At 37.6% G+C, this 23,132-nt stretch overlaps 2 protein-coding genes across 3 annotated transcripts in view; one reads left to right on the top strand and one right to left on the bottom strand.

Annotated features, from left to right (window-relative positions):
- CNGB3 (cyclic nucleotide gated channel subunit beta 3) overlaps positions 1–8,682 on the top strand; it is a 62,086-nt gene extending 53,404 nt beyond the window's left edge. The window contains exons 16-18 of the mRNA XM_074555450.1: positions 3,002–3,148; positions 6,295–6,475; positions 7,601–8,682. Of these exons, the coding sequence (XP_074411551.1) occupies positions 3,002–3,148; positions 6,295–6,475; positions 7,601–7,834 (562 nt within the window). The 3' untranslated portion in view covers positions 7,835–8,682. The remainder of the gene's footprint in view (positions 1–3,001; positions 3,149–6,294; positions 6,476–7,600) is intronic.
- A 2,204-nt stretch (positions 8,683–10,886) lies between these two features.
- CPNE3 (copine 3) overlaps positions 10,887–23,132 on the bottom strand; it is a 29,425-nt gene continuing 17,179 nt past the window's right edge. For both annotated transcript variants that reach the window (XM_005479528.4, XM_014272097.3), the window contains exons 9-17: positions 22,238–22,336; positions 21,015–21,101; positions 20,383–20,442; positions 19,282–19,415; positions 18,794–18,848; positions 18,641–18,692; positions 17,864–17,997; positions 15,153–15,389; positions 10,887–13,765 (exon numbers count right to left, since the gene is read on the bottom strand). In XM_005479528.4, coding sequence (XP_005479585.2) covers positions 13,655–13,765; positions 15,153–15,389; positions 17,864–17,997; positions 18,641–18,692; positions 18,794–18,848; positions 19,282–19,415; positions 20,383–20,442; positions 21,015–21,101; positions 22,238–22,336 — 969 coding nt within the window. In that variant the 3' untranslated portion in view covers positions 10,887–13,654. The remainder of the gene's footprint in view (positions 13,766–15,152; positions 15,390–17,863; positions 17,998–18,640; positions 18,693–18,793; positions 18,849–19,281; positions 19,416–20,382; positions 20,443–21,014; positions 21,102–22,237; positions 22,337–23,132) is intronic.

Raw genomic sequence — 23,132 nt, forward strand, 5'->3', positions numbered from 1 at the left:
CCAGCAAAACCCCCAGCAATGCTATAACACTACACTTCTAGTCTTGTTTTAGTCATCACTGACCTACTGCAGCAGCAAACCCATTCAGACGTGTAATTTGCATATAAAACATCAGGCAGTGGATAAACTCAAGGACAAAAATCCACAGCAACTGGCAGACACGATGCACTAAGCTTATCAGTAGAGATATGCTCTTCCTAGTGGCAAGGTGCTAGAAAATAATGAGTTTGTGTTGTGCCTTTCTATATAAATTTTTTCAAAGTCTTCTGAATAGAGAATACCACAGGCAAATGGAAAAGAATATTCTTTAATGGATTATGTACTACTTTTTCTTGGACATCCAAGTTTTCCTCTCGCTTTATAATGGTTATAACCTGATATCAGGTTGATTTCCTTCTGATTTCCAATTCAAGATTTATTTGGAGAAATATGTCAGCTTCCTTCTGAATGGATTAGGTGTATGATTTATATGGTTGCTATTTAATCTCACTCTGTTAAAAATGTATGTCAATGATGCTTAAAATTCTCCAGGAGCAAAGGAATTGAAGAAAATAAAAACTGTTTATTTCCAAAAATTCCCTGAATTATACTAGAAAGCCAATGTAAGAGTAACAAACAAACATGTCCCTTGACAATTTCATCCTTGAAAATTATTACAGAACGGGATTAAGTGATGGGAGTTCCAATTAACATTTTACCCTCATTGCTACATCTATATTTTCCTGTATAGATATCAGTTTGGGGACGTAAAATAATTTCAGAATCAGAAGCAAACAGATTGTGGTCTTAATGAGAGCCTGTCAGCAAAGACAATTCAGAACAAGAGAAATTCAGTTATAAAAGCATTTCACTAGCCCAGAGAAAGTTGCACTTGAAGCCAGATGTCCTCATTCATCCATTTACTGGTATTTTCCTATCAGAAAATGTTAATTCTGGAAAAACTAAAACATTTCTCAATTTTATGTAAATTTTTGACAGGAAGACCTCTAAATGTTTGATCTCAGCATCAGCTTTCAGTTGCTTTGTAATTTTAAACTTTATATAAAATATCCAAACTACAGGGACTATTTAGTTTTGTGAAAGATGATGTTTTCCAGTACTTTGGTCCAGGATTTCCCTCAAAGTAGTAGCTGCTATTTTTCATAGTCTCTGCCCTTTGGAGTATGACATCCTTATCAGAAGCGAGATCCAGACTTATTTCCCTTTCCTGACTTACCAGTTCTCCTCATATGCACAAAGGTGCCCAGCTGAGCCACCACAACCCTGCATGTTCCGCTGATAACACAAACCATTCCCCAATTTCTATTAACAGCAGCTTCCCACAGAGATCAGCTATAAAAACAATAGGTAAGCTGAGTCATCACTTTGACAGCTTTTTAGCTTGAAATTTAATTTGCTACCATAAGAATTCCAAGGTTATCAACTTCTACTATTATTAGAGCATTTGACGCTCAAAACTGGAGTAAAAACTGTTAGGTAAAAAAAGCAAATTTTGTAATTAATATAGATATTGCATTACCGAGAATCCATTTGCAAGGCAAACGTATCTGTTTTAAAAAATTTGGTCATGTAACTCTTCACACACTAACCACTAACCAAACCAGATTGAATGTTGAAATACTATAACTTTGTCCTTAGTCAAAATGATTCTGTTTGAGCAAAGACTGCCTTACTTGTAAAATTCACCTCACAACATCACCATAATGAAAAAGGTGATCTCTTTAGTCCCTGTCTACCTTGATAAAATGAGCTTTCTCTTAGGAAAGCCTAAAAATGATTGTTCAATGACTTGTTGAGAAGTGATTCATCAGAGCTCAAAAGGTATTTGCAATTTTCTTTAGCAGATTTTCCTATTGTGCAAAGAGTTTTATTCTATCTGAGGAATCATAGAGAATTTGTTTAAAAAGAAGATGATAAACTGCATTTTCAGCTTCAGTCCATGTACTGATTGCTGTCTTGAATTGCAGAAAAACACACTGTGGGCATGTAAAACTAGCCTTGCACACACAGTTGCAGAGGTCTCCTACTATCCTTTATAAATTAAATATATTAACTACACGATTCAATACTTAGAAATATGCTTTATAAATATCTTTAATATGAAAACAAATATATATCCTTTATTATTACTTCTGATGGGTATTGATTCCTATTTGCTGGGGTTCAGAATATCTTTTTTTAATTACTTTTAAATTTAGATAATACTAAATGCTCTCTAAAAATATTAATTCACTGGGAAATCTTTAAAGAACAAATTTTGGGGTAGATCTTGAATAAAGTGATAGAGCAATTTTAATAGTAAGGACAGAATGCAAATTCTCTTACTTACCAGCAGAGCTGACAAGTGAAGTCTCTTCAATAGCTTGGTGCTGGATGAACAATTTATTTTTATTTGTACATCTAATTCTTTCTTATATGTCCCCCCTCTGGCCAACTGCTGCTAACTAAACAGGTCTAATGTCTTACCTTCAAAACAAAATAGTCTTCTTTTTCTGGCAGACACATTTGTAACTGTCAGTCTGAAAGACCTTCCTAAACTGCATTGTTCATTGCCAACATCTAACATGAGATGAGGTATGTGAGAAAACCGAAAACATGAGCCCCACAAAAGTTATACACTCAGGGAAAAAATCCTTGGGGGAGAATCATTTATTCACTGTAAATAATGCTGCTCTACTACTGGTGCAAATAATTTTCAGCAATAAAACTGAGGATATGCCAAGTTCACATAAGAACTAAAGAAAGTGCAGTCTGAACTGTGGGTATCTCTATTAGCAAAACTTGTCACAGTCCTTAGCATCTACATATGCCTGAACTCCAGTGACAATTTGCTTTCCTGAGATGGAATTTCTAATCCCAACTGCACAGGGCCTTTACAGAGCACTGGACAGAACAGCCAGCTCCATGAGCTTTACAAGGACTTTCGTGGAGAAGCAGCAGCAGAGAGATTCCTCACTAGGGCAAGTAACACTGTGACTGATGGTGTTTATTTTCATTCCAGCCTACTAGCTGCGGGTGGAGGAAATCGAAGGACTGCCAATGTGGTGGCTCATGGTTTTGCCAATCTTTTCATTCTGGACAAGAAAACACTCAATGAAATTTTGGTGAACTATCCTGACTCAGAAAAACTTCTCATGAAGAAAGCAAAGTATGTCCTAACAACAATTTTTAAATCATACCATTTGGCTGCAAGGTGGACAGTTGTGACTTCTAGACGATTTACATTCCTTTCTTGGAAAACAACAGTTGTAAACACATTTGGTGCTAGGGGTCAGATTTGCCTGGTAGTTTCTAGTTGAAAGCATGGTCTTGGAAGGAATCCCAAGGGTTGTGGAAATGTGGTAAGTAGAATGAAATCCTGAATGTAGTTGCCTTATGCATTATATTTAAGGTAACAAGAAAAAAAAAAAATAGGAGACAGGGATGTCCGGTTTTCGGCTGTCTGGATGGCCTGGAAAGGCCCGGGGTGGCCTTGGGGCAGCCCGCGTATCAAAGGACCAGAAGAGACTTCAGTTCTTTTCTCGGTCTCTGTGTTTATTAATTGTTTATCTAAAAGATTTTCTTTCGGCCCGACAGAGGTCTGCTCAGCAGCCAGCCATGAGCACACTCCCCTCCCCTCCGGGCGGTCACCTATCTTTATACCCAAAATTGCGTATACAATATTTATCATTTTTCCCCAATACCTTTCACCCTTATTGCCCAGTGCACTTTTAGTAATGACCAATCCCAAAGTGCCACCATCACCACAGAAGATGGAGGAGAAGAAGAAGAAGAAGAAGGACAGGACACGCCCCAATTCCTCCATCTTACTTCTCTAAACCCCCCTGTACAGAAATCCTAAACCCTGTGTTTCACCCTCTAATTAACTTATCCCTTCGCCATTCACCCCGGTGAAGTCCTCCTATCCTCATACAGGTGTCGTCTCCTGTGTAGGGTCAAAGTCCAGCCACCAGACACTTCTGGCAACATTCCAGGACTCCCGAGCCCCCCAAGGGTGGTCTCGGTGACTCGGCACCTCAGTCCTGAGGTGCTGAGATCCCACACAGGGACACATATCAGTACTTCTTAAATTATCAAGAAACTGTAGGACAGATATTGGTTAAGGAATAGGTTTTCAAAGATGCAACAAAACATTTGCAATTAATTCTACAGAGATATGTTTCAATGCATCCATAGACTTGTCTGCATTTCCAAAACCTTAAGCAGCAGTTAGGAATGGATTGAAAGTAAGGCCTGACAAGATGGAACTACACAAATCAGATACCTGTGCATTTTCTTCAAAAGCATTCCAGAATGGGATTTCAAACCAAGATTGCTTTTCACCTTCCTTTGGCTGTAGCTTGCTAGGATCACCATTTTCACAGCTTTGAAAGGGCAAAGTATTGTCAGTTTTTGTCATAAAATTATGACAAAATGAGTACCTTGCTATCTTGTAAAAGATCCAAATATTTGAAACAGTTTGCCATTATTAGTATACTTCAGCACCCCTAGTGGTCTTTACTGTTGTCTCGAATTGCTATCAAAGGTTGGAAGGTTGGTCACAGACTTGAAATTCCCCCAAAGACTAAATATAGCGAAGGAGAGACATTTTGTTGTTTGGAAATGCTAGCAAATGGCTGCATTCATCCTGTTGTAACAGCCCAGGTAGTCAAATATCAGTATCTTGAGAATCACGATGCCCCTGAGGAACAAGGAAACCAGACAGAGAATGGGCTGACTGCTCAATTTTCAAAACTAGCATTAACATGTAGAAAAGGGGCACAAATGCATGGACCAATGATCCCCAGCATCAATCATTCCTGGCTTTTCTCCAGCTTCTATCTAAAAGTAGAATGACCTTGTTACTCCTGTCTCTGTCCCACACTGCCTCTTCTCTTTCTTGCCCACCCTAGGTATATTCTGCCCATCCATTAAATTCTGCTTCCTCCAGACAACCTTTCTAAACTGTGGAGCTAATCATACACCTTTTATATCTGCACTCCCATTTGAGCTCAAAGACCTCTCTAGGTATCAGACTAAAACCAAGATATTCTGTTTGATTTTAAAGATATGCACTACCTGCCCTGTGCAGGAGGCCATGTTCCTTACCAGTCAAGGCATCCACAAATTCTGCCAAAACTAGACACAAAGATGAAATTTGTACACTGTTCTCATAAAGATTGTGGTTATGGTCAGTTTTGGAATGAAGTTACCAGTTGATCTGCCCTGGAAGGTTTCCATTAGAGTTCTTTTTGGCCATCTGACACCCTTAAAGGGATCCTTGAAATAAACTGAAAGGATTTATTCAAGTAAGAAATTTGTTCTATTATCACCTGCCCAATAACTCCTGTATGTTTTTTGCATAATAAAGCATGCAAGCTGCTAAAGCATACCTTTTTATAATTTGTGACAATGAAATTAAAAAAAAAAATAAAAAGTAAAAAAAGTAAGTAAACCCTTCATTTCTGAAATTCCCAATGTACAAGATGCTGGAGAATATTATAGCATTATGGGATTTACTATATTTCAGACTGCAAATATAATCTTCACTCACAAAGAACCTTAAGTTAGGGCTTTTGCAAGGATAGAAAAGTGGCCTTGAAACCTGTACAGTAATCTAATAGAAACTGAAAGCATGGGAACCCTCTGCTTTTTACTGGTCCCATTTATCTTGGATCTTTAATCTAATCTTTACCCTCATTATTGATTATCAGTTCTTGCCATTATGGCTGCAAATCAGTGCAGCTATGGAACAGTGTGAAAACCTAGTCTGCCACAAGGCTGGCAGTAGTGCTTGTATTGTCAGGGTGTCTTCTTCTCCTGCAGAGGACCAAAACTAAGTACCACTGTCTGACCTGACCTATGAGAGATGAGCCACGCTGGAAGTTAGTCTGGTAAAGTATTTCCTCCAAAAGTGCCAACTGGAATCCTGGTGGAGCACCAAATGCTCTCTGGATTTGCATCCAGAAGACCAGATAAGAGACTGCCATCTCAGGATGGGGCACCCATCCCCCTCCACACCTCTTCTTTCCTTATCTTTCTCTTTGATCTCTTTTGTGACACCTTAATTTGAGCCAGCCCTTGTTTGTACTCCAGGATATAGGTAAGCAACTCCAGATTTGAACAGTTGCCTCCATCTCTACCAGAGCCTAGGGCAAAACCTTTACTGTTTCCCATTTTGCTCTTGTCACTTGACCTGGGAACCAAGTAAGAGCCATCAGATCTTCAATACCATAAATGTGGTATTTCAACTTTGCAGGAACTTCACTCAGTTTCACAGCACCATTGTGTATTCTTATCCACTTCTTTCTCCAGGGTGCTGCTGAAGCAGAAGGGGAAACCTCCCCCAGGACCACCAGTGCAACAGCCACGGGGCTTGGCCAGTCTCTTTGGGCAGAAACAGGAAACTCCAAAATTGTTTAAAGCAATGCTTGGAGGAAAAGGAAGAGAAGGCCTTGCTAAGCTGCTACAGCTGAAGAAACAACAAGAAACTCAGGTAAAGCCACAGAAAACATTGTAGAATCTACTCAAAGTGCTTGGGCAAACAGAGTAGATGAAAATGCAGCCTTGCTGCAATCAACAGCAAAAACTCCCAGTAGCTGAGATATAACCACTTTTCCTAATCTCTGTAAACACTAATTCTGAAATTTGGCTCCATCTTTCTGAACCTGGACTTTATGCAGACCAGAGAAAACAAAAGCATGGAAAAAAAGCAAGCAAACAAAAAATCCTCTAAGAAAGTAAGGATAAATGGATTTTACAAAGGTCTAAAGGGCATCTGATCTTCTAATTTTATGCAAACAACAGTAAATGCAGAAATACCCAAACACAGTAATCTGATCCAGCTGACTTGGGCATATGGTGAACTTTCCAACTCAGTGTCAGATCTCTGGTAAAAATCCTGAAGACAAAATATAAAGTGTAGCCCGCACAGCTAAAACTGATTACATCTCTAATATCTTGCACTTATGAGAAAACTATTGTTTTAACTGATGAAAAATAATTCCCACATAATACCTTGTTCTGAGAAATGCTAATGTTAATAGGAACCTGCTCACTTCTACATATTTACCCAAAGGTGGTAGAATTATTTTCTTTATAGCTGAAATAGCTGTGGTTATATTTGAGTAAAATAAAGAACTTTGCCCTTTGCTCACATCAATGACTATAACAATATGACTGGAGCAGAAATACTGCTCTTTTAAGTGTGCATTTGTGAACTTATTAGCAAATAGGCTTGGCCAAGGAATGGGGGCAGTGTGAAGTATGTTAAGGTTTGCATAACGCTCTTTCTTTCTCCACTAGTTTAAGGACATGAAGGAAGGCAAGACCCAAGGAAGGGTTCTGTGCCCCAAAATGGGTCTGTTTCATCCCCCTATATTAGTAAGAAGCAGATATTTTTAATATCCACAAGTGTTTTCTAGGTTTTATACTGATATTCTGATTTGGAAATTGCATTTTTCATTTAGAAACCAATTTTCAGCATCTGAATAGAAGTTTACATGTGTTGCATACCATTAATAAAGTTGTCATGCTGTGCCTGTCCATGGCATGTGCAGAATAGAACTACTTCCTGAACTTCTTTTGCAGTATTGGAAAATATTTAACTTCTTGTTTCTAGGAAACTAAAGCTGAAACAGAGACCAAACCTAAAGAAGAGGAGAAGAAACCTGTGGAACCTGCAGCCCCCTCTGCACCCCCTGCTAAAAAGGAAAAGCCACAGGCAGACGCTAAGCCTGCAGTTATGCAGAGAACAACGAGTAAGGAGTCTCTGATCATTAGTATGACACCATCCCCCAGAGCAGGAGAAGGAGAGATCCTTAAAGTTGAAATTAAAGAGAAAGAAAAGAAATAGATGGTGCTGTGGGGTGTGGCCCCATCTATTTGTCTTGATACATTCAGAGGCCTGGCCGGACTTTGCTTTTGGGTATAGAATATAAAAGTAGAGGCTACGTGTGAGAAAAATCTACTCCAGCTCCTCATCTTCCTGCCCTCCTCTCCTGGCACAACTGCACAAATTATTTATATTCTTAACCTCGACACTGAAGAAAGAACTTTTGGTGTATTAGAAATTACGGCTCAGATTGTATTTCACGACCACTTGTTTCTTGTTTTATTCATGCTCTCCCTTTTCTCTTACTCTTTCTTGTTCCTACTTCTCTTCTTCCCTCTCCTTTTTATCCTTGCTTTCTTCCTGTTGTTCCTGTTGCTCAGTTTGCTCTTAGCTTTTGTGTGCATTCTTTTCTGTTTTCTCCTCTGCCTCCCCATAGTTATCCTTTTCCTTGCTACTGGCCTACTGTTACTAAGGTTCCTTATGTTTCTCTCTATCTTTCTCCCTCCTCCCCTTATACTTCTAATCGGTGACCTGGGTTTGTGACCAGCGTGGCTCAGAGCAGACAGCAGCTGCTATGTGTTGGGATGTTTTATCTTGGGACAGAGGGCAACATAACAAAAGCATTGTCAAAAAATAAATCCCAAAATCTGCAATAGGGAAGCAGATTATAGAATTGTTGCCAGCCCTCTGAAAGCATAAACATCTGCTCCAGCTGTCTTTGATTCTGACAAATTAACATGGGAAAGAGTTCACCCTCCAGATGTGACATAATTTTGGGCTGCTGATTTACTTGCTTGATCTTGTCAAGGGGTTGTGCATGCTCCCTTGTATATCTCATCAAGTAAGCACTTGATAGAGCTGTCTGAAGAACCTTGGTATCTAAGCCAGCTACTTCAAAAATAAAGGCTATTTTATAAAAAGCAGGATTTACACTTTCTGGCTCTGCATTGCAAAGTCGCAACCCATGCTCCAATTGTTCATCTCCATCATAGACTTAGACTAATGGTGCAAAGAGAAACCTGTGTCTCCATGTCTTAGCTACACCACATTTGTGAACTACAGTAAAGCCTTCATGAGTGCCACAGCTGGGGGATACAGCCTCCCGTGCAGGAGCTCCCACACTGCCAACCTTCTGCATCGACTCATCAGTCTCAGATGCAGTGTTACACAAAAGCGTGAAGTGTGTTTTAAGTTAAAATCCCAACTACATAAATTTCTTCTATGGGTTTGTATCTCCTCTCTCTTCCAATCCCATTTCAGATACCACTGGATGAACAGTTTTGTAAACAAAAAACATTATGCAGAGGCCAAGCCAAGAAGTTGAAAAGCAGGCTTCACAGCTCCTTGGCTGACCAGCACCAAGGCACCATGCCAAAATAAAACACTCACTTTGCAGGCTATATATGACCCTACGGGCTGTGCATTCTGTAGGCCTGTTCTTTAAAGCCTTTCAACTTCTGTAATCACAGGCAAAACTGGAAGCCTAACCAGAATCAGTGGGAAGTTTGCCCAAGTAAAAGCTGGGTGAGTGAATTCCATATGTTGCATATTCCGCAATCCTCTGACAAGACCCAAACCATAACGTCTTTCAAAGGAAATTTCTGCTGCATTAGCAGTGAGGTAAAGGTTCAACTGCTTTTTGGAAAGAACTATCTTTATTCGTATGCAGCTGGTTATTTGATATGTATGAAAAAACAGCATCACAAAAGAGGGAGAAAATTTTAAATTTTTCATTCATCTGTTGCACATCCAGGACTGTCTCAATGAAATCTCAAGATTAGAAATACTGCTGAACTGTTCCATGAATGAGACTTTATATGAATAATAATACCCTATGAATTGCAATATATAGTTTCACATCCTTTTTTTTTGAGAGAGTTGTCAAAGCATTATGGAAGGGGGGAAAATATTCCCCATATTTTAGCATCTTTATATGAATGAGTAAAGCTCACTCTCATTGAAAAGAACCAATTCCCTTCTGCCTGCACAAATGCTACCAGGTAATTTTGAACGTTTTCTCCGTGCACATATTTAAGTTTATCAATCACACACTGACATAAATTACAAAGTAAAGGCTGAGACTGCAGCACCAAGTGCTTCACTGCAGTGACAGAGCTTCCCACAAATTGCTGCTTTGCTACAGCTCAGGTTTGAAGAAAAGTTTGACAGTTCTATCTGCAAGACTACTGTTATGTACAGCTCTTGAGTTCCTTAGACCCAAAAGAAACTAGGGTTTCTTCTGCACTATCAGTGCAGAAGACAGTGGCCACACATAAAGAACATCCATCTGGCTTTCTGTGACATCCTACTTTTCTGTTATTGGGGTATTTTCCTCTTCCCACAACTCCTCCATTCTCAGGGTTGGCAGGCACAAGGAGGCTGCACAAATCAAAGTTGCAACTATTTGTATGGTTTTCACCAGACAGAATGATACGAGAAAGGTGTATATTTATTACATCTTGCAAGATGCAAGATGTAATAAATTCTTTCAGGAACTAATTCCACCCTGTAGATTCTTGATTAGTGAAGAAGCAGAATGAATTACTCTGGTGCACTTAGAAGATGCAGTTTCCAGTGTCACAGTTGTCTCTGTGTGGCATCACATTCCACTGCAACACTGGCTCCTGTATCTTAGTGTCCTAATTCAGTCCCTCAGATCTGGCTACATTTGAATGTAAAGAAACTAAAGGGTAAAGTAGGATAAGGTATCTGAAAATTACAAGTAACCATCTCTCTATGCCTCTCTAACTAAAATGTAGAGATTGTTCTGGGAAAAAACGTTTTGAATAATTGTATGAAATAACATGCATAGGAGAACTCTAATGTGGCACAGAATAGGAAACAGTCACAGTTAAAACTCTCCAACTTCAGAATACCCTTCTTGCTAGAAGCCTGTTTAAGATGCTTTATGAAGAATAAACTGCAGAGTCATTACCACTAAGTGGAAAGGCATTTTTTCCTCTCCCTTTTATACTTGTTATAAATCTGTGGCATACTTACCATAGGAGTCACAAAAGCAGCATTTAGCATTACACAGGACATGCTGAATACAAAAGCACCACAGAACAGTATATTGAAATGATAGTTTTAATGCACAGGTATTGTAAATCAGTTAACTTTATCAGAACTGAAATACATATAAAAGTAAAAAATTCTGGTTACAGGTGAGCTCTCTGCTGTACATATGTATATATTATGACCAATACAAGGCAAAAAGTATCTGATGACAAAGATTGCCATACATCACTTTTATCACAAGGTGGTGCCAGTGACCTACGAGCACATTCACTTTACAAAACTTGGACAACATTTTGCTTTGTCACCCAAAAGCTATTAGTGCACTTGTAACATGTAAAAATAAACAAAAATGGCAAAACAGCACAGTAACTCCCCTTCCCCTTGACTCACAAACTGCTGCATTTCTTCACTCAAAATATCACTTCAGCCTACCCTGGAAGTTTTCAACAGCATTAGCTGCACATCTCTAAGTTATACCAGTTCTTGCCACGGTCCTGTCTAAAACATTTAGTTTAAAAATAATAGGGCACACTGATAATTAGATGTTGTTGACATGCTATTTTAACTCCCTAAGCTTGAGGAACATGGGAGCAATTCTCTAGTAAGAGGTAATGAAATCTCTACCATAGAAACTCAGAATTTATGTATAGAATACAGACAGAACAACAAGTTTTCTTTTACATGCAGCAGATACTTAGTATAGTAATACATACTAACACACTTAAATGCACTTCCATGGCAACTTAAAATGGAATTGGTAACACATAACACAGGTGCAGCATTTTCTCTTTGGCAGACAGCTCAGAGGAACTTCAGTAGTATCCTGTACTTCTATCAGTAGTACTCCTATCATCCACTACAATTAATGCAAAGTATTAATACTGCATCCAGTTCTCTCTATACGTGAAGCAGACAGCTGTGAAACAGTTTACTCTTCCAAAATCATTCACTCTCAATTTGCAGCAGTGTGATTTAGGTTTATTATAGTAACTTCCTTGATCTCAATATTTTGAGTTGCATATGTGATACCACACTTCTTTGTAATTTATACATAAAGTAATAACAGATTTTAACTACACTGATAAAAAGATGATTACAGATTTTTTTTTTACATAAATATATGAATTACATTTTTAAAAAAAGAAAGAGCTTGGCTTAACATGAAACAAACTTCTTCCTTAACATTTCACTACTTGATAGTATTTAGGATACCCTTCCACCAAGAAAAACGGAGTGGAGAAAATATATCCATTCATGATTGATTGATAAACATCAACTGTCTACAAAGCATTTGGTATGTCTTGTGTAAGATAATCTCAATGGATATATCCTTCACCCATCAACATTAATGTGAATTCAGACTTTCTACAGGATTATACATGTAAAACAAACAAAAAACCCAACAAAAAAACCCAAACAAAAAAACCCCCCAAAAAAAAAAAACACAAAAAAAAAAAAGCCAAAACAAAAAAAGCAGCACACTAAGAAGCTCCAGCAGCTAAAAGTCAAATACACTATGACCTGGTGAAATCTTGAGTGTCCAAGTGTGCTAAATTTAGCAGTAGCCCATTCTGTTCTTACATACTACAGCCACAGCCAGACCATCCACATGAGATAAGTTGGATGTCTAAACCACTTCAAAGGTGAAACTGCAAAATTAATGTTCAAGATCGGCATTTCAGAAGTGATAAATGTGACCTTTCCATCCACTTATGTTACACACAGTGACAGGCTCAGAGGAGATCCTCAGCAAGCAGTATGCAGCTGGAGGTCAAGAAACCTTCATTTATTCACTAAGCAAACACATGATTTACACTTGGTATAAAAGGTGAAGGGAAAATTCAACCCAAGTAAATAAATCAGAAATGTTTTGCCCTAGAGAAATGCAGTACGATTATAGGATTAGGGCTTGAGAGACTTGACTTTCTTGAGTCTTCCTAAAAGGAGAGAAAAAGGGAATATCGGGTTTTTTGTAGACACTTTTCATTAGTGGGCTCATGGAAAAGCAAAATGACTCAAAATATGACAAAAGTAAATACAAGTAGTAATTTGAAGAACTTACTTTACCTCAAAATATGCAGTTCTAAATCAGAGAAAACTTTTAAAGTAAAAACCAAATTCCTACTTCACAAAAAGCCCTTTAAATATCAATAGTCATGACTGTTTTATGAGGGGGGTATGGAACCCCAAAACAAAACCCCTACCAAAATAAATCTGGAATTTCCATTTTCCAGAACACTGCACATTGGAACACTTACAGCCTTTACAGTAGTAGCCTCATAGGCCAGTACTACTATGCTGAGATGTCAGAGGTTTACCTTAATTCATCCTACTTATTCCTATACTACTTTAAGAGAAGGCATAGTATAAAAGAATATATAATTTAATGACTTCTTTGGCTTATGTTCACACAGCCCTGAATCCCAGGCATTGCCCAAAGGCACTGAAGTAGCAAAGAAGAAACAGCTGTGCAAGGAGGGCCTTTACATTCTGTGGCACTTGTCTGAAAATGAAACACCTGTATCAAAATTGTGTTATGGTGGCTTAATAGAAACTCTTTTTTCCACTCTTTTCAAAATCAAATGCATCCATGTAAGCACACTCTCTCAAATCAACTTGAAGCTTAAATACCATTACAATTTTGGCCCTTAAAAGGCACACTTGGCAAAGTGATTTGTAGGCAAAGTGATTTGTAGGCAAAAGCTAACATCTGGCATTATGATACAGAGGCATGAGTACACATATACAGAAGTATATTGAGAACCAAAGTCTGTAGATACAGCAAGTAAGGCAAGCACAAAGTCTTTCCTCTGCTCAGCCCATTCATTTTGCAGCAGGATTCTTAGGAGGCTGAAGTTTGTAGGTGCTGAAGTAGTTCACCACTTGCTGAGGGACTTCTGCCAGGACACACTGAGCCAGAGCTTCTTTGGGAGACTTATAAAAAAAGAACACCAAGCTTCAGTTTCCACCAACTGCTAATGAAGATTCTAAGGCAAGTAATAAGCACCTCCTCTAGGAGGCCAATTTAAAGTCTGACATTTTACAGAGGATTTACACAGTGCCCTTGTATGACAGACAGACGGAAGCTTCCCTCTTACCTTCTCACTCTTGTTCCCATGAATCAGATGGCTGTCTTGTGCCACCTGAAGCAACAGGAGCTGAGTAAAGGGCTGCCATATCTGAAGACACCTTTTGTCACACGAAATATGCAGTGCAGATATCAGACTTCAGCCATGTAAACATACTTCCAATATCTGCTTAAGATGACCCTTCAGGGATTTGTCTAAATCATCTGCAATCTTTTGCATCAAGTCTCATCCACAATAACTATGGATGAGCAGCTATGAGTATTTCTATGGAGCAGCTCTTCTGTAGATACTGTTTTCACTGTAAGACTAAATATCCATAAGAAAAAAAATCCCTTTCTCTAGAAACTAAAAGCATTTGAATATATAATATACTGAGCAATGACCCTAGTTAATCTACATCCAAGTGCATTACTTGATAAGCATATTCTGTATTGATTTTGCTCTCTCATTTCAGTTTGCCTGAGTTACTCAGATTAAACTAAGAATTTCTATTAAAAGTAAAAATATAAAAGCAAAATTAGAAGTTGTAAGGAGTATTATTAACAAGTTAATACTAAGACATGAAACAAAATTAGAATATATATTAGGATGGAAATAAAAATATTGATATTATTTGCCCATCCTGAGGAAATTTTGGTGGTTTTTATTTAAGTCAACTATTTTCAACATTATGATGCTTAAAATTTGACTTCCATTGGCCTACACATACATTCTTGGATTTTACAGAAATTAAAGAATACCAGAATTTCATTCTTTCACCACCTTTTTTTGGTATTTACTTTTATGAAAATTGAAAACTACCACTACTACCATGATCACACAGAGTTTCTACTGATTTTGACCTCCCTGATTATAACTTAGCCTTGAATTTTAATACTGCACTAAATTGTGAGACTAATTCACATTCATAAATGGGCATCCACAATAAAAATAAAAATTGCCGTAAGAAAAAAGAAATAGTAAGTTTTTCCTCACAAATGAAAAAAATTATCCATTCGTTTAATCATGTCTGAGGGAGTTTACAAGGGTCATTCAGGTGCAGAAACTAGCCAGAAATGCAGTGCTGGAACTAGAAATTGAGGGATTTGAGGTTTTTTTGTATTTGATAAAGACTTGTCTTAAGAGTACATATTAGATACCCCACAGAAAAGCTTAGGATTAGATGCAGGACATCCTAGCAAGCCCAGAATACTTCTACAATATTTATTAAGCATATCAGTAAGATTACTTACATTTTGGAACTTCCTGAATGGCACAAATTGGACAATGTCTCTGACAGCTGGTTCTCCTGACGAGGACCTAAGAACTCCATCGTCACCATCGAGAAACTCCATGGCATCAAAGTCTGCTCCTCCCACACCAACAATGATAATGGACATGGGCAACTTTGAGGCATTAACTATGGCAGTTCGAGTTTGGTCAAGGTCTGTTATCACACCATCCGTTATGATCAGAAGTATAAAGTATTGCTGTCAAACCAATAAACACTGTGTTATGACAAAGAAATAGCAAACATTTAGCCATGTACACTTAAGAAAACCCACATACAGATGCACACACATACACATACATACAAACTCACAACACTACACAGTGTTGTCACTTTGGCATGTTTAGTGTGCTCACTGAATTTTACAATCAAACGTCTAATTTGTGGTCAAGCTTCATCTGCAGAGTCTGAAAAAACTTGTAAGGACAATATAATATTTTTAAAAAAAGGTGTCAATAAACAGCCACCATTCAGAACTCCAGTGGTAAGTGGTATCACCCTTCTTTCCTCCAAAATCCCCAGACAAACCAACAGTTAATCTATTTTCCCATTGTTTGTTCTGGGATAGAAGGCAGTTCACTGAGGTTTTGGAAAGGTAACACCTTTGGAAACTTGTATTTTTTTTCTTTTCTGGTCTATCAATACCTTTATGAAACACTACCCTTTACTTCATTTATTGTATCCAGAAAGTCCTAAATCACACCTTTCAGTGTTGGAACACACAGCCATTGTAGCAGATAGGGCCTGGCGTTCAGAAGATCTCGTGATGTTACGGGAAGACAGGGCCCCTGTCCCCTTAGATAAGAAAATTAACATAGGAATGCAGCCCCCTGAACCAGATGCCAGTAACTTTCCACTTGCCCAGTAACTTTCCATCCCTACTAACCATAGATGGTAAAGACAGACCCTCACCTGACGTAGAAGCCCCTTAGACTATAAAACCACACGAGAAGAGAGAATAAAGGCCTTTGACCGTCCACCATGTTGGTGTTAGCGTGTTTCTTAGGCCCGAGCGACACTGGGGAAGGGGGTCGCCGTGCTGTTTCCTGAAACCAGGCCGCCTGCCTTGTATCAGAAGGCAACAAGCCATTTCCAAATTCCTCTAATTATGTTTTCTAGCTGCTTCATGAAGTTAATTATCAAGGTATCTTTGTAGTACATCAGTAACTTAATTAACTACTACCTGAGTTGCTTCCACTATTCTGTTGGGGCTTCTAAAAGTTGGCATCCTTGCTTCTGTTCTGGATTGGAGCACCAAAAATGAGCTAGAAGTACCAAGTCTGGAAATTAGCGAATGCTTTTTGAATTTCCAGACTTCCCTCACTTCATTTCATATGATTACTGAAGAGCATAAACTCAAGACCCAAAGACACTCCCAGTATTCTTGGAAGTCTCTCTTCACTACTTTCCCTCCCATCTGCCTTTATCTGCCTTCAAATAATTGTTCTTCCCTTATCTTGTCTGTTTAGGTATCACATTTTTTCCCTGCTTTCTGCTAGTCTGTTCCCCCATGTCAGCAAGAACATCTATAAAGCAGTTATGACCACAGAAAGTTATAAGCAACTGTAGCAGGATAGCACATCACACTGAATTTATTTCTCTCTTCTCATACTTCCTCCATACTGGAAAAAAAAACCAGCATCAGAATCAAAAGCCAACCCCAAATCACTATGATATGTATTAAATGTCAAGGTGGCAAATTGTCTTCAATACATCCTTTCAGGCAGGAAAAACAAATCTCTTGCTAGGCATACTACATAAAAGTAAAAAAAACCCAAACAAAAACAAAACCAACAAGAGGTTTGCTCCTTTCCTAAGATATAGACATACATACATATACGTATATTTATACATACATATTTTTTTTTTTTACAGCTACTAGTGAAAATCTGCAAAGGTAAAACTTTAGCAGCCTCATGGCATATGAAAATCCATAGCTCCTTTTCAAATTGGTTTCTACAGATAAATTTACATTTTAAATAGCTAATTTTATTTCCTGATTTTACATGACATCAAATACACCAGTATTTGTTGTCATCCGTGATTTAGGATTTTGTGAACTTACAAGAATTACCAACATGATTGAATACTCAAGACTTGGTCTTCAGAATTTCTATTTTTAATATGGTCAACAACTCATGTATAAAATGTTAATATGAAGGAGGGCACAGCCCATACAGCACCTAAACCTTTATAGTACAGGTAATTATCTGTGTTGGTACCTATGTGTCAGGAGCTATACCATCCAATTCTTCACTACCTTAGTTAAAGATCTCTTCCAGCTATCTAATGTGAAACAAGGGCTAGTTGAATTTTTTTCTTAGCTGAGGTTGAATCACTGTCTTAGATACAAAGGCCTAAATTAGACTTTAGCAACTGTATAACACTGCAAGAGCTTTCAACAGAAGATACCATAAAGGTGTTATGTACTTTTCAGTTTCTATTTCAAATCTGAAGAGTTTATTTAGTTAATTGGTTAAGAGGACTGTTATGTACAATCTGCAAAAAACAACTAGTTTTTCTCTTGTTTTAAGGGTAACAAGCATTTATTCACAAGGTAAAGGCCAACTGTCAAATGAATACACTCACAAATTTAAAAGAGAAAAAAGTATTTATAAACAAGAAGAAAATTAAAAAAGTAGAGAAACACAGAGAGTACCATAAAGAACTTACAGATGCTGTTTGCTGCTGAGTAGCTGCAGCAGCAAATCTTGCCACATGATTTATAATTGGAGAAAAATTTGTGGGTCCATACAACTTCACTTGAGGAAGACAGGCTCTATATGCATCAACAATGCCTTGGATCCCTAGAGAACAGAAACAGATCTTTCTTTTTTTTTAATATTAGATTTAGGGTATTTTGAAACGCCTGATTTTTCTAAAGCTGTATAAATCAGTTACTTGAGGTGATTTCGCAAAGATTTAAAACAAACCATGGTGGGAAAAAAAAGCCATGAGCGATGGAAGCTTTCAGTTTGACCAACACTTAAGGCACATACATAACACAATTTGCCTTGAGTGAATAGACAGGCCAAATAATCTATGCTCAAGGGTGTGAAATAACTACAGCAATTCTCTTCACCTGGCAGCTTGTGGGGGTTGGTAGTCTGATCAGAGAGGCCACACTGAACAGGCATTAGCAGCACCAAACTCAAACCAGACAACTCCACACCAGCAGGTAAGTAGCATAAAGTGTCTTGACAGCACAAGAGAACTGTTCCCAGCCCTGTGCGCTGCCTGTTTAAACCACTTCTTTAATAAATCATTACAGAAGACAGGTGCAATACAATTTCACCCAAGTAAGAAATTGGTTATAAAATTTTTTCCTGCTACAGGACGAAACGAAGTAATTAATTACAACAACAAGCTTCAGTTCACTTTTCAAGTGTCTTGATGCTGTCAACATAGGAATTTTATTCTCTAGGTCTGATGTTACTTTCTCAGACTTACCATTACAGAATGGGTTTGAAGGATTAAAATTTATTGGGAACTCATGAGATACCTATGAAGACACAGAAAACATAGTCAGGACTGCATATACAATCTCCTTCTGAAGTAAGAGCTTTCAGCTGTCTTAGGTAGTGAATTTACACATTCCATTACCTGAAAGGAGGGAGGAATTTGTGCACCAAATCCAAAGGCTGGAAACATCTTATCTCTAAAGAGGCGATTTTAAAGAAAACAAAGTCAGCGTCTTCCATTAAAAGCTGCCATAGTTCAGTAAGTGTAGTTATCAGTGCTGCCTTTCGTCATTAAAAATGTTATTTAAGAGGCAAAATTAAACAGAAGTTCCTCACTGCAATTGTTTCTGGGACCAAAAGTAGTCTTTAACACTGAACTGGCAAGAATACAAGAATACAAGCATATATTCAAATCAATGCTGCTCTTTTCATCCATTATGAAAAGCCCTGCTGGTCTGCAGTAGACACAAACTTATACTTGCAATTATATGATGGTATTTTAGTTCTGTAACTTAGCTCACAAGTTTCATTCCAGTATATCTGCAGGCATATTCAACACTGGTTTAAAAAGCTACCACAAGTGTCTATACATATGTAAAAACATGATCCAAATACCAATCTAGCACTTACGTATCGTAATCCTGAACGACCATCCCGACAGACCAAATGGCTGTTAGGTATTCATTAACTCCATTAGGGCTGAGGTAATGCAGAGAGTCCGGAGAGCGAGGGTCTCCATTGGAGCCTGTAAAATCTATCCCCACCTGCCAAATGCAGCATTCATATCTCATTGCTCTTAAAGGTTAAATTATGCTTCTTATCTCTGGCAAAGCCAAAGTGAAAACCATGAAAGAGTAGTAAACATGATATCTACAATTCAAACAGGCACAGTACTTAGATGCAGGTTTCTTGGAATATTAACATTCTTCAAACAATGTCACAACAAAACCCTCAAAAGCTCTGCATCTCTCCAGAAGGGCCAAAATTACTTTCATCTGAATCACAGAATGGTTTGGCTTGGAAGAGGCCTTCAAGATCACCTAGTTCTAACCTCCTTGCCATGGGCAAAGACAGCTTTCACATGACCAGGTTGCTGAAAGCCCCATCCAACTTGGACTTGAACACTTTCAGAGATGGGGCATCTGCAGCTTTTCTGGGCACGCTGTCAGGCTTTCACTGTGTTTACTTTCAGTTACTATTCACAGCAGCTCTTCAAAATCTGGCAAATTAATTTAATTCTGTATCTTGATACACACACACCTTTCTTCTCAGAAGTACAACTAGTCAGGCTCCACAGAAGCCTCTCTGACTTCAACAGGTCTTCTTTGCTTTGCTGATGAAGCATGTTAATAAGGTGAAGATATCATACTGTTAGTTGTGATGAATTTGGTTCACAAATTACATAACTTAAGGGTTCTAACCCATATGATGACCTCTGGGTGTTGCTTTCAAAGAACAGTAAATTTCTCACTGATCTCCATCCACTCAACTTAGCTAGTTCCTAAAGAACATAACCAGAGGTTCAGAACAGTATGCCAAAAGTAAGGACTATTTTTTCTGAACAGACTAGAACCATTCTGGCAAAATAGCATCCAGCTCCATGCTACAGAACAAAAATGAAGTTGTCAAGAAAAGAAAATGCAATAATCAAATAAAGTGCACAGCCAACCAACTCTATATTTCAATTTGCTCCAAAACTCAAAAAGTATTCATATAAATGATTTAACTTACGGTGAAATTCAGCTGACACCCACCCATGATGTAATCAAGGAATGTGCACTCTACAATAATCTAAAAATAGAATATAGAAATTTTGTTTTTTTCAATGGGAGTCAAAACCCAGCTAATATTATTGTAGCAACTTCTAAGGTTCCAAATATGTTGTTTTTACCCATTAAAAGCATTAGTTTTGCCCTAGAGCTATCCCACCCACTCACTGTAACCAAGATACTTGCAACACATGCTACCATACAGTCAGTATGACTGCATGACAGCATCAGAATCAGGCCTTTAACAAATCTACAGACATACACTAAAGCAGCTCCAAAACAACTTTCATTTATAAAATAACACATTATGACAGAGTTTTTCACTTTGCCACAAAACAGCGAGTTGGGAAATGCAGTGGTTCAGAAATTACTTAATTCGGTAAGTGACCTTTCTTCTCAAGATAAAGTGAAGAGACAAGGGGGGACAGGTATGGAATTCAGCTCTCAATTTGTCTTCTTGTACAAACCAGAGTCCCTTAAATATTTTCTGTACGCGGAACTTTCAGACATTTTAAAGTTTCTTACAATTTAAGGATGAAGAGTTGTTACACCTTAACACTTAAAACCAGAATAATTCCAGAATATATTACTGACCTCACAATGCTTAACGCTCACAATGCCAGAGTTTTTATAGTTCTTTTTCTTCTGTCTTTTCTTCTCATTGATGCACTCAAATTCAACCTGCATGAATGCAAACAAATGCAACAAAAATATTATATTATCATTTATGCAACAAGTTTAATAATCTTTTATTTCAGGACTGACACTTTGGGCTTATATTAAAAATGAAGTTCATTTCATAATCCAGCAAAATTAAACCCAGCCTGCCCAATGCCAGCAATTAAAAAACATATTCTCAAGATAGAAATCCTCTCTTACCCAAAAGTCTACAAACACATTTGTTTTGACAAATGTATTTCAAACAGAGAAAGAAATTCTGTACCATTCTCCCTCCGAGGATTCTGCTAACAGCTCTCTTTTTGGTAAAGACATAGCAATTCAAACAAAGCATCAGTGTTTCCAGAAGCTGTGGCTGGGATTATTATTATTTTTATTATTTAATATGAATGTAACACTCAAAATATTAGGAAAGTACAAGCATGCACTCTTGTTCATAGATCCCAGTATTTTTAATGCAGAAATAGTTTTGGAGTTTTTACAGGTCTAAAGGAAAATGTGGTAAAACATCTTGATATCACACATATCCATAAAACAAATACTTTTATGTTATATTTACTATGCCAACTTTTGTCTTCAACCCTGCAAACTCTGCCTATTAAAAGGTTTGGAAACTATTATAGTCCATAAAATCAGGAAGGGTAGTATCACTTTAGAAAAAAAGCCACCTAATGTAACATAGCTGCATTTTTGTGCACTGTTGTAAATACTGAATTTTCTCATATTCACTGAAGTATACATAATAGTTAATAAGTGCCACATTTTAAAATAAATGATTAAATAATATTTGAAAAAATACTACCAGTTTCGGTCTTTTAGCTGTAGTTAAATTTGTGCTGCATTCTGTCTTTTGACAATCCAAATTTTTTTATTTCTGTATTTTTATGATTAGTGAATTTTTTTTGTGCTGATGGTGAGACATTTAGACACATAATAATAAACTGTAACCACAACACTAATCCTAGGAAAATGGATGAACAATGTAAATGCTGTTTCAGCCTCAACAACAATAGCAATGTCAAGGCGTGGCCTAGCCCAACTTGGAGGTCACCCATGGCCAGGTGACCCAGGTTTTGCTGCAATATGAATGAAACAGCTTATCAAGAACACCCAGGCAGCTTAGACTGTGTAACACTTACAGGTGATGACCGAGATGCTTCCTTCAGTTTTGACATCGTTGTTTGAAAACTTCCTATGAGATCATGAGACCCATCCCCATCATAGTCATAGCACTCAACCTAAAATGCAGCATTACTTAGCATTAGTAACAGAAATGGCCCTAAAAAACCAATGAACACTGAAATGGCAAACCTGAACATCCCAATCCCTGTATCTTTTATATCACAGAGTTTTTCTTGCACTGAAGTTTTAGAACTGCATAGGGTTGCACTTAAAAAACATTAAAATTGGGTAGATGCCAATACACTCAGTCTTGAATCTAATCTTCTACTCAAGTGAAGGAGAGATGAGAATACTAAGTAGTGTCAGGTCTTACATGAGCAAGTAACATCAATTATATTGAAGAACTATGTTTTGAGAGTGATGGGGTGTTGGGAAGAGTAGGAAAACAACACAGGGTTTTTTACATTCATCATGAATCTGAGCATCCAGCTAAAAATTTAGTAAATCAGTTATGTAAGCCATCACAAGAGTTTTAGTAACACTTTTATGTTACTTCATTAATCTTCAAAATAACACAGAATTCATAAACATATGAAGGTTCAACCCTGAAGCTAGAAACAATAAATGAATTTTTATTTTTTAAGATTAGAAAACTTAAGCAGTGGATCTGTTAAACTTTGATCTACACTTCATGGATCTGAATGTCAACTAAAAATCTCTTTTCTTACAGTGAGAGTTGAATGATAAGCTTTATTATTTAATCAATGCACTCTTCTAACAGCCCAATCTGCCAAACAAGGCAGAAGTGAAAAACAGTTTGTTTTTTTCTCTTTGAAAATGTGATCAATGTACCTTTCTACATAAAAAGCTGGTTATTTATCTATAAAAGCTTATGTTAATTTCATCCACTTC

Source organism: Zonotrichia albicollis, chromosome 1 (assembly GCF_047830755.1).
Source record: "Zonotrichia albicollis isolate bZonAlb1 chromosome 1, bZonAlb1.hap1, whole genome shotgun sequence".
NCBI lineage: Eukaryota > Metazoa > Chordata > Aves > Passeriformes > Passerellidae > Zonotrichia > Zonotrichia albicollis.